At 38.7% G+C, this 13,185-nt stretch overlaps 1 protein-coding gene and 1 long non-coding RNA gene across 2 annotated transcripts in view; one reads left to right on the top strand and one right to left on the bottom strand.

Moving 5' to 3' along the window:
• LOC308631251 overlaps positions 1 to 13,185 on the bottom strand; it is a 930,091-nt gene that overhangs the window by 467,729 nt on the left and 449,177 nt on the right. The gene's annotated exons all lie outside the window — the stretch shown is intronic.
• CHN1 (chimerin 1) overlaps positions 4,457 to 13,185 on the top strand; it is a 187,427-nt gene continuing 178,698 nt past the window's right edge. Inside the window, exon 1 of the mRNA XM_081260669.1 lies at positions 4,457 to 4,595. Coding sequence (XP_081116795.1) covers positions 4,577 to 4,595 — 19 coding nt within the window. The 5' untranslated portion in view covers positions 4,457 to 4,576. The remainder of the gene's footprint in view (positions 4,596 to 13,185) is intronic.

Here is a 13,185-nt window from a genome sequence, read left to right as displayed (position 1 = left end):
TTTTGGGAACTGTGCTAATAGCACTGGTATTCCTAGTGTTTAAAGCTGTGTTGACAAGATAAAGTGCTATAATTTTAACTTGTTATTGTGAGGCAGAAACTGCCTCATTAATTTCAGCTTCATTCAAAACTGAGGAACAAATCAATGTTTACCAATGGGAATGAAGCAAAATGAGAAACAAAAAGAAAATCTAAAACACTTGTGATAAGTCATTAGCTTAAGATGTAGAAAAACAATTTTAATGGATTGTCTAAGTTCTGTTTAGTCAACAAAATTTAAATAAAAATGAGAAACTGTCTTAGTAAGTTTAAAATGGATTGTTCACTGCATACATTTAATTTAAATCCTGTTAAACATGAAAACAGTTGCTCTCTATACAATAAATGCAACATTATTAGTACAACATACTGAAAGTGAAACAGCAGTATCAATGCATTAATAAAATATGACTTCTTTATTACTTGGGTATTTATGAACTTTAGATATTCAACACTCTAAATATATTGAAGATTCAAATAAAAATGTCTTGTTTTGGGGCTGGGGATGTGGCTCAAGCGGTAGCGCGCTCGCCTAGCTTGCGTGTGGCCCGGGTTCGATCCTCAGCACCACATACAAACTAAGATGTTGTGTCCGCCAAATACTAAAAAATAAATATTAAAATTCTCTCTCTCTCCCACTCTCTCCCTCTTTCTTTAAAAAAAAAAAAAAACATGTCTTGTTTTATCCGTAATCCAGTTAAAGATTTTAAAATATTGCAGAATGGCAGATAAACCTAAAAGGGATGTTAGTGATAACCTAATCCTGTTCTTATATTATGAGGGGGAACCAAAAAAAGTAAATTATTTGTTTAAAAATCTAACAACGAGTTAGCAATAGAGCAAACAAATCTGGCCCTTCTAATTACTTTCCTGTTATACACAAAATTAAATCTTTGAATGAAAACATAAATGTTTTGAAAAGTCAATTCATTCTTTGCCAATCCCCTTTTTATAAACAACTGAAGTCTCCACCCATAATAATCACCTCTAAGTAGTTAACGCCCTTCCTCACATTGAATCTGTAGCTGAAAGGGTATTGCTTCATTTCCAGCTAAGTGAATAAAGAAACACCTTCAGATCCTCACTGTGTGGTGCACTATTATAATAAACCAATACTATTTTCAAGACACCACTTTGATCAGGACCGAAAGCAATTTGTTAGACCATCAAACCATTTGGAAGTCAATCAAAAGGCATCTCTTGTGGAAAGCTAGAGGTTCTAAATAGATACATGGCAACATTCACATTATATTGTTCCAGATCATACCCTAAACACAGTTGTGTTTTGTATGCGGGAGTACGAAGGACTTCTATAGATAAGAGGAAGGGTGGGGGTCCCCACTTGAGCCCAAGCTGGGTCTATCCCTAAGATTCAGCTTTGGGGGACTGGGGCTGTAGCTCAGTGACAGAGCACTTGCCTAGCATGTGTGAGGCACTGGGTTTGGTCCTCAGCACCACATAAAAATAAACAAATAAAATAAAGGCATTCTGTTCATCTACAACTACAAAAAAAAATAATTAAAAAAAAAAAAAGATTCAGCTTTGACCACATTTAGAACCAATGCTTGGCTATACTATGGAGAGGGTAAGTCTAAGCAAAGGATGGTTAATCTCCCCCTACCCCCATCACTCCCAGGACAATTCCCCAAGGAACAGAGAGAATTCCCCAAAAGCTCTAGCACCCAAAACTACGATGCTCTGGCATCTTTCTAATAGAGCTGAACAAGGAAACAAAGTACTTTTCCCTTATCAACCTGGCTGGACATATAGTTCTGAGCTGAAAAGTATGTAAATACAGTCTCTTTGGGACAAGACGCAACTTCCCAAACTCTAAGACCCAAACATGTAAAGTGGCTGAGGACAAAATATCCCCCTTGCTATTCTGTTTATAATACTAAACAGATTTTTCCTTTTAAATTCAAACCATGCAAGCTTTAAATTGTTGGGGGATGGAGGGCAGAGAAGCCCAAGATTTTCTTATTAGTTCTGCCATTAAATAGGTACACCCATTTGGGGAAATCTTTTAACCACTGGGCCCTTGTTTTTTTTAATCTGTAAATCAAGGGAATTTGGTCCTGCCCAGTTCAAAATCCCATGGTTTATTGTGAAAGAGTTTTTTGTTTGTTTGCTAATGGGGATTGAACTCAGGGGTGCTTATCCACTGAGGTGCATCCCCAGCCCCTTTTATGTATTTATTGAAGGCTTTGCTAAATTGCTGAAGATGGCTTTGAACTTGTGATCTCTTGCCTCAGCTTCCCTCATTACTGAGATTACAGGTGTGCGCCACCACTCCTGGCTGTGAAAGTTTTTAAAAAACAAATTTTAAAAGGCAAAAACTTTCTGAGATTACAAAGGATAGCTAGGGAATGTAACCTAGGACTCCTGAATAATCCACCTGAAATTGTGCAAGAACTCCTATCCCTCTAGGATAATATTTCTCAAAGAGAAATTAGGTCCCCGAAAGGGTTGAAGACCACCAGTAGAGATAGCAAATGGAGCCTTTAACTTCTGATTTATCTGGTTGCACAGCAGATCAGCAGCAATCTTTACATGGTTATAAAATCTATCCTACAAAGCCTTCTTTGGTTTCCATTTATCTTTATGAGCTGTGTACCATTTTCCACCAGCAAAAAGGCTGTTTAAAATCCAGTCCCTTTTTCTTTAAAGACTTAAAATTCTGGGGAATTAAGATTAATTTTTATAACAGTGGCTAAAGCAAAGTCAATTTACAAGTGAAAATTTCAAGCATATAGTATCTTAAACATTTGCCCATTATGCTGAATTATTTTAATATCTTTCTTTCTTTTCTTTTCTTTCTTTTTTTTTTTTTTTTTTTTTTTTTTTTTTTTTTTTTTTTTTTTTGAGTTAGCTGACTTGAAACAAAAGACTTGGCCCCTCCTTTCAATCCGCTTTTCTTTTTCTTTAGATGCTTGGGGTTACTGTGAAATGATGATGAATTATCTGTGGCTCTATTTGAAGTAGTGATTACCATTTTTATAAAGATTTGATTCTCGGGATACATTAACTAAAAGATACTTATATAATATTCTTAAAAGAATTGGGTGAAATTGAAAGAAAGGAGGAAAATGACATTAGGGAACCCGAGGAACTGAAAGAAGGAATATGCATGTAGGAAGAAATAAGAACCAAAGAGAAAATCTATACGATTGAATACCAAAATAGTATCAAGTCCCTAAGGGGGGAAAAAAAAACAAGAAAAAAAAAGGAATTTCTTTAATAAGGAACAATTATAGTAAGTAAATACTGACTTTTGAAGACATTAAATGGAAACATTAAATGAAAACATGATAAGTGAGCTTTTCAGGGACATCTTTTGGCTGATAATCTCAAGGCGTTATACGGCTCCTCCTTATTTAAGGCAAAGACATGCGAGAAAACATCTTAGGAAAAAAAAAGATGTTGCCAGTGATTATCAGATAAATACCAAAAGCTCAGGGGAACACTCTTTTGTGGCAGAGGAGTGCCAATCGTAAGGAATGCTAATTTTTCTTTAGACATTATCAAAGAGCTATAATGTAGAAAGAAGAAAATTAGCTTTAAACATCTGCCTCTTAAATTATTTTAGGTAATCCCCACGTATGACAATCTGATCACAACTACTCCTGGCGGTTCCCAAATCCTAACGTGGAGGAAAGTAACGTTCAGAGCCTTGGTCCGCGCCAGGCTGCCTTCTCCGGGGCTGCAGCTGGAGGTCTGTTAACCCTGGGGGCGCCAGAAGACACTTATCCTCAAACGAACCCGGTCCCCAGACGACCCTGCCCGGGTGCTCGGTCTTCACCAAGCATCCTCCAGTGACTTCTGCTTTCGAGTAACAGTTCATCTTTTCTCTTCTCCGCGCCTCCTCAAATCCCATTCAAGAAAAAGCCTGGGATTTCAGCTCAAACGCACGCCACCCCTCCCCACCCCGGCTCCCGGCGGCCGCCTCTAGGGGGGCGCGGGCGGGTCCTCCCAACCCGGGAGAGGAGGGCGCGCCCCCGCGCCCCGCGCGCGCCCGTTGTCATGGGAACGCACTCGGCCCGGCCGCCCGAGGGGCAGGCGGGAGGCGGCGAAGCGGCCGAGCTCGTGGGAGACGCTATCGCAAGATGGCGTCTGCGAGGCCGCGGGATGCGGAGTGAGCGCGCCTCGCCGGGGGCTCTACGAGCTGCTCCGCTCCCCGCCGCCGCCACTGCGGCGCCGCCTCTTTGCCTGCTACTGCGCCGTGGCCCAGCCTCTCCGCCTCGCAGGTATCGCCGCCAGCGCGCTCGCCCCGCGTAGTAGTCGGATGGCAGCGACAAGTGCCGGCTCGTCCAGGGCTAGCGGGGCTCCTTTCGTCCGGGTGCGCCCAACAATAACGCGTGCATAACTTTTTCTTGCAGCGGCCCCCAGCGTCCGGGCCTGTAGATTCTCCTACCACGCCCCTCGGCCACCCGCTCCCTCCGAGGTGTGAGCGCGTCAGGCCGATGCGGTGATCTCTGGCCCGCCTGGGAGGAGCGCGTGGACTGGAGGGCTGAGACGAGCAGGCGGCGAGCGCCCTTACAATGGCCCTGACCCTGTTTGGTAAGTGCGGTCTTCTACCTTCCCGCGCCGCCGCAGGTGGGCCGCGCCCCGCGGCTGGGGGCCCCGCGCCCGGGGAGGGGCGCAGCGCGCAGTGTCGGGCGCCGGCCGGGGCAGCGGAGTTGCGGCTCCCGGAGCGCGGGGCTGGCTCCCTCGCGCCTCTCCCATTGTTTCCTCTCCAGGCAGGGCCGATGGGCGTGTGCTTCCCTGGCCAATTCTGGTCTGGGAGGCTCTGAGGTCCTGGGTATTTTGTAAACGCACCGTACTAAGATGCCAACTTGGGAGCGAAGTTGTCTAGTTGTTTCCAGACCTACCTGTCCCAAGTCGGTAAATAAAGATCCTGGAAAGTTTATTTATTATGAACAAGATGTCTGAGCATCCCCAACCTCCCTAGAATTACCCAATGCATGTGTTGCTTCCTGTTGGATTGTTGGGGGATTTTTTTTGGATTTGGTATATTACATTGGAAAACAATGATTTGTGGATTTATTATTGGTTAAAATGGGAGATGGTTGCTCTAACGAATGAGATCAGACAGAAGAAAGTTGGTTGCTGGTAGATAAACTGTAGTCAAGAGAATATTTTTGAGTATTCATTAGGAAAGAAATGTTATTCTTGTGATGTAATTACTGCAACACTATTGTTTCAGTGGCTAAGACTTTAAGGTGTTTTTTTCCCTCATAATTTGCAGTGACAATAGGTTGGGAAGAACTAAGAAGATACATTGTTTCCTTTATAAAAACAGACTGCATTACCTTACTTCAAGAAAACTCAGTATGTGAAAATTTATAGACAAAGTATTAAATCTTGCTTCTTTGGAAAGCTTAATGAAATGCAACTGTAGCTACAAGGACACAGTCTTAGTTATTCACAGTATCAAGTTTCTAGCTAGGTTTTGATTATGTCATTTGACCAGGCAGATTAGAGGTGTCACATACCTTAAATGCTTTTTGATGTAAATACTTCAAAGTGAATTAAGCTGCTTGTATCAGTTACTTTTATTTTCTCTTCGGAAAAATAAAATCTTACTGTTGTTATCTGATACCTTGTATCTAATCTGTATTATTTAGTAGAAGTGATTTCCTTAATTGTGGGCTTTTGTGTACAAAAGTTAAAATGATGGCTTTATTCATAGTTGATATTTTATTTATGAGGAGCTGTTGTAGCTAACAACTGTTGTAGAGTAAGATTTCCAGTGGATTTCTCTTTGAAACTATTTCTAATTCATTTTTCTTCCTGAAGAGAGATTCTGTATTGTCAAGCTTTGTTTTCAAAAGTAAGGTTTACAAGTCAAGCACATTTAGAATGCTGATATCCCTGATGAATGAAACAGATAAATTGGGGAAGATAATGCTCTTTTTAAAAGTAAATTTCAAGCTTTTACCAGGTGGAGATGAGGAAAGAAAGCACATGGAATTTGACCTCTTGAAGAAAGTATAAGAACCTGCTCCCACCCTTCTAAATGAATAAACTATCTTAAAAATTCTAACGTCCACTTATGGAAAATAGAATTTCATTTACAAAATTTACTTGGTTACAATGAGAACATGTCTGTTATGAAGCACAGTACACTTGTGAACAGAAGCTGTTAGAGCCACAGCTGTTTTTAAGTGCAGTTGTAGATCACTCATCATTCATCTGGATGTCTGTTATTAAAAACTTAAATTCCTTTGCCCAAAGACCCAAGGAAGGGCATTTTGTTTCTCTTATGTATCCTCACATTTGAGAATCATTGAATTAAAGACAAATATTAGAGGATTTGATTTAACTTGCCCAACTCAATGTTGTTATTTTGGGGGTTTTTGTGTGTATGTGAAGAGAAATACACAAGGGTGAGAAGAAATTGATTTGATTTTAGGTTTTACTACCTTTTAACCAGTTGGTCTTAAGTCAGAAGCACTTCATATCCCTTTATAATTATTTTGTATTGGGGGGGAGGGGCACTGGACCTTTATATTTACTTTTAATCACCAGTGTAGAGGAGCAATGAGATGATAAAAGTTCTGTGAGATGGTGACAAGAAGCTAGATGGATGTGATCTGTCAGCCATGAAGTCACAGCTCAACAGTTTCCACCTATGGCTCCCTGCCAGGTTATCTTGTATATCTTGGTTCTATTAAGTAGCACAGGGCAACAGTAGACTATAGTCTAGTTCCCTGCTTTGTGTTTGACATTTCCATTTAGCCTTTTTATCAGTGTAAGGAATGGTCTTTTGTAGGAAGTTAACTTTCACTAACTTTGTTTTTAAAAGTGAGAGCCTCTAAAATTTCCTAATTCATATACATTCAATTGTTTTTACTTGATAAGTACAAAACCTCAAAGATTTGTTAAGTTGAAGAGTTTAGACCATTTGTCAGCCTCACTATTAATCATCTTTATTGTTTAACACACTACTTAAACTTTTTTTTTTTTTTTGGTTGTCAATGGACATTTATTTTACTTATTTGTATGTGGTGCTGAGAATCGAACCCAGTGCCTCTCACATGCTAAGCAACTGTGCTACCTACCACTGAGGCACAGCCCTAGCCCAACATAATATTTTTTAGTGAAAATTATGTTTTATTCTTTAATGGGAGAACCAGTCTTGAGTCTTTCATGATTTTATGGTCTTATTTGGGTATTGAAAATGTGCATCTTTGAAAGTTCAAAGATTTGAAACCATTTTTGTTCACCTTTCACATGAACTTATCTCTGAGTATCATTTTTGATATAATTTTTAAATCGCTGTATTTCAAAACATTTCCAAATGTAGTTCAGACTTCACTTACTCATTTCGCTTTTTTTATCAACAAACTTCTATTTGCAGGAGACATGTTCCTTGTCTAATGCTAAATAGTGATGGTACTCCATATTTTTTCCCAGAACTATAGCAGATGCACCCAATTCAGTACCTGATTCCATACAGTTGGTGGTGCTAACTCCCTAACTCCATGTGGGCTTTGTTGAAACTCCCCAAGTAGGGAGCAGGGAAGTACCCTATCCCAAGTAATTACTGGGATGATAGAAAAGTCTGTGGTTGTCTAATTTAGATTTTTTTAGCTGATGTACCTGACAGAGGTCCTGAATGGCCGTACCAATAGAACCTTAGCTGGCAGAGTTGGGTGAATAAGCATTTTTCCAGTCATCCCTTGGCGAGAATTTCTGTCATGAAGCTGTGGTTTATAGCCCTGACCAACTGATGAGATTGGGAACTGAGTAAGATCTCCAGGCTAACTGAACCTTGAATAATACTCTTTCTGAGTAGAGTTAGTTCTGGCATTGCACACCCTACCCCTGCTTCTTCCCTTCTTATTACTATTTAGTCACCATCATTACTGTTTTGGTTCAATTCTAATATTTATGATTTTTTAAAAATATTTTCCTATCGTTTCTCAGACCCTCTGCCATAAAAGCCTTTTCATTATCTTTATTTAGCATTTATCACTACCCTGACACAACTACCTGTAGATGTCCTTTATAAAGATCCTTTGTAGCAATTAGATGGCAGTGGCATATTTTCTGCGAGAGTTAGGTAATTTTCTGATTTCCCATATAACTGTACCGAAATTAAAATTTATTTTCAAAGAGACAAGTCAGCTGAACATTTTCAGTTTGATTTATTTGACCAAAAGCTAATATTAAAGGAAACTCCCACTTGACTACTCTCTGCTGACATTTTTATTTTTTAGTCCAAAGAATATGAGAAGGTGGCCCAGTGGTGAGAGCCCATCTGTCTTTCTCTGAATGTTCTGTCTTTTCAGCTGTCATCAAAATCACCGTCCTGCAGGTGCACACCTATAATCTCAGCTACTTGGGAGGCTGATCCAGACCAACCTCAGCAATTTATCCAGACCCTGTCCCAAAATAAAAAAAAAATTAAAAAGGTTTGGGTATGTAGCTCAGTGGTAAAGTGCCCTGGATTCAATCTTTAGTACCAGTAAATAAATAAATTGATTAATTAAAAAATCAAAAGGTCTGGGGATGCATCTCAGTGATAAAGCACCCCTAGGTTTAGTCCTCAGTACAAAAGAAAAGAAAAACAAAACCAAAAAAAAAAAAAAAAACCCAAAAAACCCCACTATCCTTAATTGAATACTTGTCTGCATTTCTTCTCTTACCAGTATAGTCAAAAACTTAATATGTCAGCTTTAATTTCTTTTAATGTGTGGAGATCTGGTACCATGGAAGAGTGATGATGTGATAAGGAATATTGGTGATGAAGTTTTTTGAGTCATTTCTGTCTCTGCAGATTACCATAGTGTAAGCAGCCTAATATTTGAAGAAAGAAGATAGGGATATACATAATTATAAAAATTTGATATTTTTAAAGAGTTTTAACTTTCTTTTAGATTAGTTTTATTTGTCTTTCTTAAAAAAAAAAATTACCCCCAGCCTTTTAGGGTTGTACTCCCCATGAAAATTTAATACCAGAGATATTATACTGTATATCTGCATATAGACTGTATGTATATCTGCTGTATGCATAAAAGGAGTAAGGTTTTTGACTCCATCGTTTTACACCATAAGAATATTGGGCAGAAAATTACTGTTTGGTCATGCTTTATATATCATAATAACAGTTCTAAAGGAATGACATTAGTAAAATGTTATACTTTTTTTCTTATCAGATCAGTTCAACTTATGAATCAATAGTTTGCTATTATCAGGAGAGCAGCCATTAGTAAAGAGGATGGAGGTATAGTTATTTTTTTCAATAAACTGCAGTATGTAAGCTGAATGAACTCACTGAACATTCTGTGCAAATTTAACTCAAGTCCTTAAGCCTGGCCTAATTGATTTATCAGCCATAAGTCATTCTTACATAGAATATGATTTTTCATAAGCTTCAAAACAAGACAGCAAGAAACTTAGAAGAGTGTGGCCATGTTTTACATTTAGTCACGTTGAATAAAAAAATAAATTCTGACGAAGTTATAAATTTATGTTGCTAGTTTGAAACCTTATTTTTATAAAAGTGAATGCTTTTGTGAATATATTAAAAACCACTGCATTTTACACTTTAAAAGGGTGAATTTTTGTAGTATTTGAATCGTGTCTCAATTAAGCTATAATTAGTAGAAAACCCATCTGAGCTTTAAAAAAGAAACAGTTTAAAGGAACATATTAAAAAAAATAAAGAAAAGAATTCTAGTTTTAAAACAATAGCTTTATATTCAAGAACCTTTTAGAGCATTTTGGGTTTTAAGAAAGTTTTTTTTCCCCTCTTTTCTTCACTAAAGAGCAAAAAACATAATTAAAAACCGATAGTTAAAAATATTCCTACCTGTTTTCAGTTGAGAAAAGTAAGTACTTCTTGGGAAGAGTTGATGCTGGCAATTGAGTAATTTGTGGGAGAAGGGAAGATGAGTCAGGCCAGGCCTGTTGCCAGCTGCTTAGTGGCGGTGGCTTTAGGCCACCTCATTGTTTTAAATTCAGCTCCACTGAAAGTTGTTCCTTTCTTTTTCCACTTTTTACCTTTCAGTTTCACTGGGCTGCATGCATTTTATGGTGTAAGGTGAGCTGAAAAAGGATACAGTCCAAGAAACATCTCTACTTGACATCTCTACTCATCTCTTTATGACCACAAACTTGACATTTCATCAAGCTGCATCGTCTTCTAGGCTCTTTAAATGGCCAATCCTTTCTAATTTTCTCATGTCCTCCATTAGCACATATCTTCAGTTCATACTGTATGTTCTTTCTGTTTTTTTTTTTTTTTTTTTTTTTTTTTTAAATGTAGAACTTTGTCACTGTTTCCTAGCTCCTTAATGGCTGGGAAATTACTTTGGTAGAGATGACGTAACATTTGCTAGACAAGACAGACAGCAGATGAGTGCTGTAGATGTCCATTTGAGGGATGCTTGACTGAAATAGTTTCCCCTGCAAAACTTCCATGGTTAATGAGTCTTACAACATTAAAGTTAAAATCTGATTTTTGGCATGTACCCATGAGGAATACCATGCTAAATATAGATAGAAATCTTCATACAACATGAAACAATTTCTCTACTGAAAATCTTAAAGAGGTAAGACATAGGGCAAGCATTTTGATTGAGGGAGTTATGCTGTAAACAAAATGGAAGTCGAATTTTTGTTTAGAGGTGGGGCATTACTAAGAAGGGATTATAGGAGGTGGTATAAAAAGCAAAACGGTATGAAAAAGCACAGGACATTCTGGGTTGGGGAGGAAATTGGATGATACTAGTAAGTGAGAGGAAAGGACCCATGCATAGTGCTGTTTAATATTTTTGCTGAGGAGTAGCTCTGAAGCCTGGGATGTGCTTTCCTGTTTTGTGATTTGTTCACTCATCTATTTGATGGATATTTATTAAGTGCCTAATATGTGCCAGGTATGTATTAGTTCCTGCCTTCAAGGGAGTTATATTTCCAGTAGAGGGTAGATAGAGATTTAAAAATTCATGTAATGTGACAGGTAGCAAGTGCTGTGAAGAAAAATAAAGCAGAGTGAGAGTTATGGGGTTCCTGTGTCTCATAGTGGTCAGGGAAGGCAGAAGCAACAGATGAGGACAGAGAGGCAAATGGGGGAGAATGTCACAGGTTCTCTAGGACTCTATGAATCATGGTTAAGTTCTTTAGATTTTGCTCTAAGGTGGGAAACTTATGCAGGATGATCCTTCTATAGATGACAATATAGTGGAAAGATCTTGGATTTTGGAGTAAGCTACACTTAATCCTTTCTCTGCTGAGTGTCAACTATATATATGTTCTCATCTCAGTTTTTTATGTGTAAACAGGGCTATTAATTCCCTTCTGTTTGTGTAGAAGTAAATGAGATTGTGTATTTAAGGTTCTTAGCACAGTGGTTGAAAACACATAGTTAATTTTGTCACCAATATTATTGTTACTATAAATATAAACAAAGCTCCAAGATACTTCATTTGTTTGTTTGTTGCTTTTTGCAGTGCTGGGGATGGAACCTTGGGCCCTGAGCATGCTGGGCAAGGCTCTGCTACTGAGCCACATTTCCAGTCCCTCTCCATTTTTTTTTAAACATCAGAAATTTATTAGTTGCTCAAAACATTACATTGATCTTGACATATCATATATCATACATTTCTTTCAAATGGGTTATGAATTCTTATTATTCCCATGTGTACAGATTGCAGGATCATATTGGTTATATAGCCACGTTTATACCTACTGCCATACTAGTGTCTATTGTATTCTGCTGCTCTTCCTATCCCCTTCCTATGCCCCCTCACCTCCATTTGTTTTTAACAAGTCTGTTGATCATCTTGAAAAAGTGGTTCTGCAATATTTCTGGGTAGGTGCACGACTAAAGATGTGCCATGTGTTATTGCAATATTGTCTGAGAATGCTCTGGTGGAGACAAGGTTCAGGCTGCTCACATTAAAGATCAGACTTCCATGATAGTGGCTAGCCACTCTGATGCTTTTGTTGTCCTCTAAAAATGTAAAAAAAAAAAAAAAAAAAACCAACCAGCAGGCAACGCTTACTTCTTCTTTGGGAGGTAATCCAGACCAGATGCATGACTTTCCTTCTTGGCACTAAATATACAAATAACTTAAGCTCAATGTCTGACACACAATAGGTGCTCAATCCAAGTTTGTTGAGTGAATAAATGGATGAACAAAGAATAAACACATAACAGTGGTGTATCATTCTGTACTTATAATCTGTAAACAACCTTGAATAAATTTAAATATTTGCTTTCACTTATCTTTTTTCCTTTATGCCTTTATTTTCCTTATTGTTTATTATTTTATGTTTTTCTTGATTAGAGTCCTCAGTTGAACCCTATTATGGTTTAGGTATGAGGTGCCCCCACAAAAGCTTCTGTGTGAGAATACAAGAGCATTCAGAGATGAAACGATTGGGTTACAGCCTTAACCTAATTAGTGAATTACTCTACTTGAATGGATTAACTGGATGGTAACTGTAGGCAGGTGGGGTGTGACTGAGGAGGTGGGTCACTGTGCCTTTGGGGCTTATATTTTGTCCTTGTGTTGTGGAGCTCTCTCTGCTTCCGATTCTCAAGTCCTGAGCTGCTCTCCTCTGTCACGCCCCTATGCCATGGTGTTTTATACCACCTTGTGCCCAGAGCAAAGGAGCTGGCTGTCTGTGGACTGAGACCTCTGAAACTCTGAGTGCCAAATAAACTTTTCCTTCTCTAAAATTGTTCTTGTCAGCTCTTGTGGTCATGGCAACAAAAATACTAAAACAGGCACTTAAACCTACCTCTTGCCAGGTGTCAGTGGTGCACACCTGTAATCCCAGTGGTTGGGAAGCTGAGGCAGAAGGATCACAAGTTCAAAGCCAGCCTCAGCAATTTAGTGAGGCCCTAAGTAACTCAGTGAGACCCTGTCTCTAAAAAGAAAAAAGGGTACCCCCTGGGTTCAATCCCCAGTACCAAAAACCCCACAAAAAACAAACAAACAAACAAACCTAACTCTTAGAAATGGTTAATTTAACAATTAACTTCCCTACTTAAAATCCACTAGTGGTCCCATTCCATTCCGTTAAGTCCATATTCCCTAGTTTGCCTGTAAGTTGTCAAGATAGGATCCCTTCTTACCCACCTGTCTGGCTTTAACTCTCACCATCTCCTCCTTGAAGGCTTTTATTAGCCATA

Source organism: Spermophilus citellus (assembly GCF_964194105.1).
Source record: "Spermophilus citellus genome assembly, chromosome: 11".
Taxonomy (NCBI): domain Eukaryota; kingdom Metazoa; phylum Chordata; class Mammalia; order Rodentia; family Sciuridae; genus Spermophilus; species Spermophilus citellus.
The sequence above is the reverse complement of the archived record's forward strand: the minus strand, read 5'-3'. Positions and strand labels throughout refer to the sequence as shown.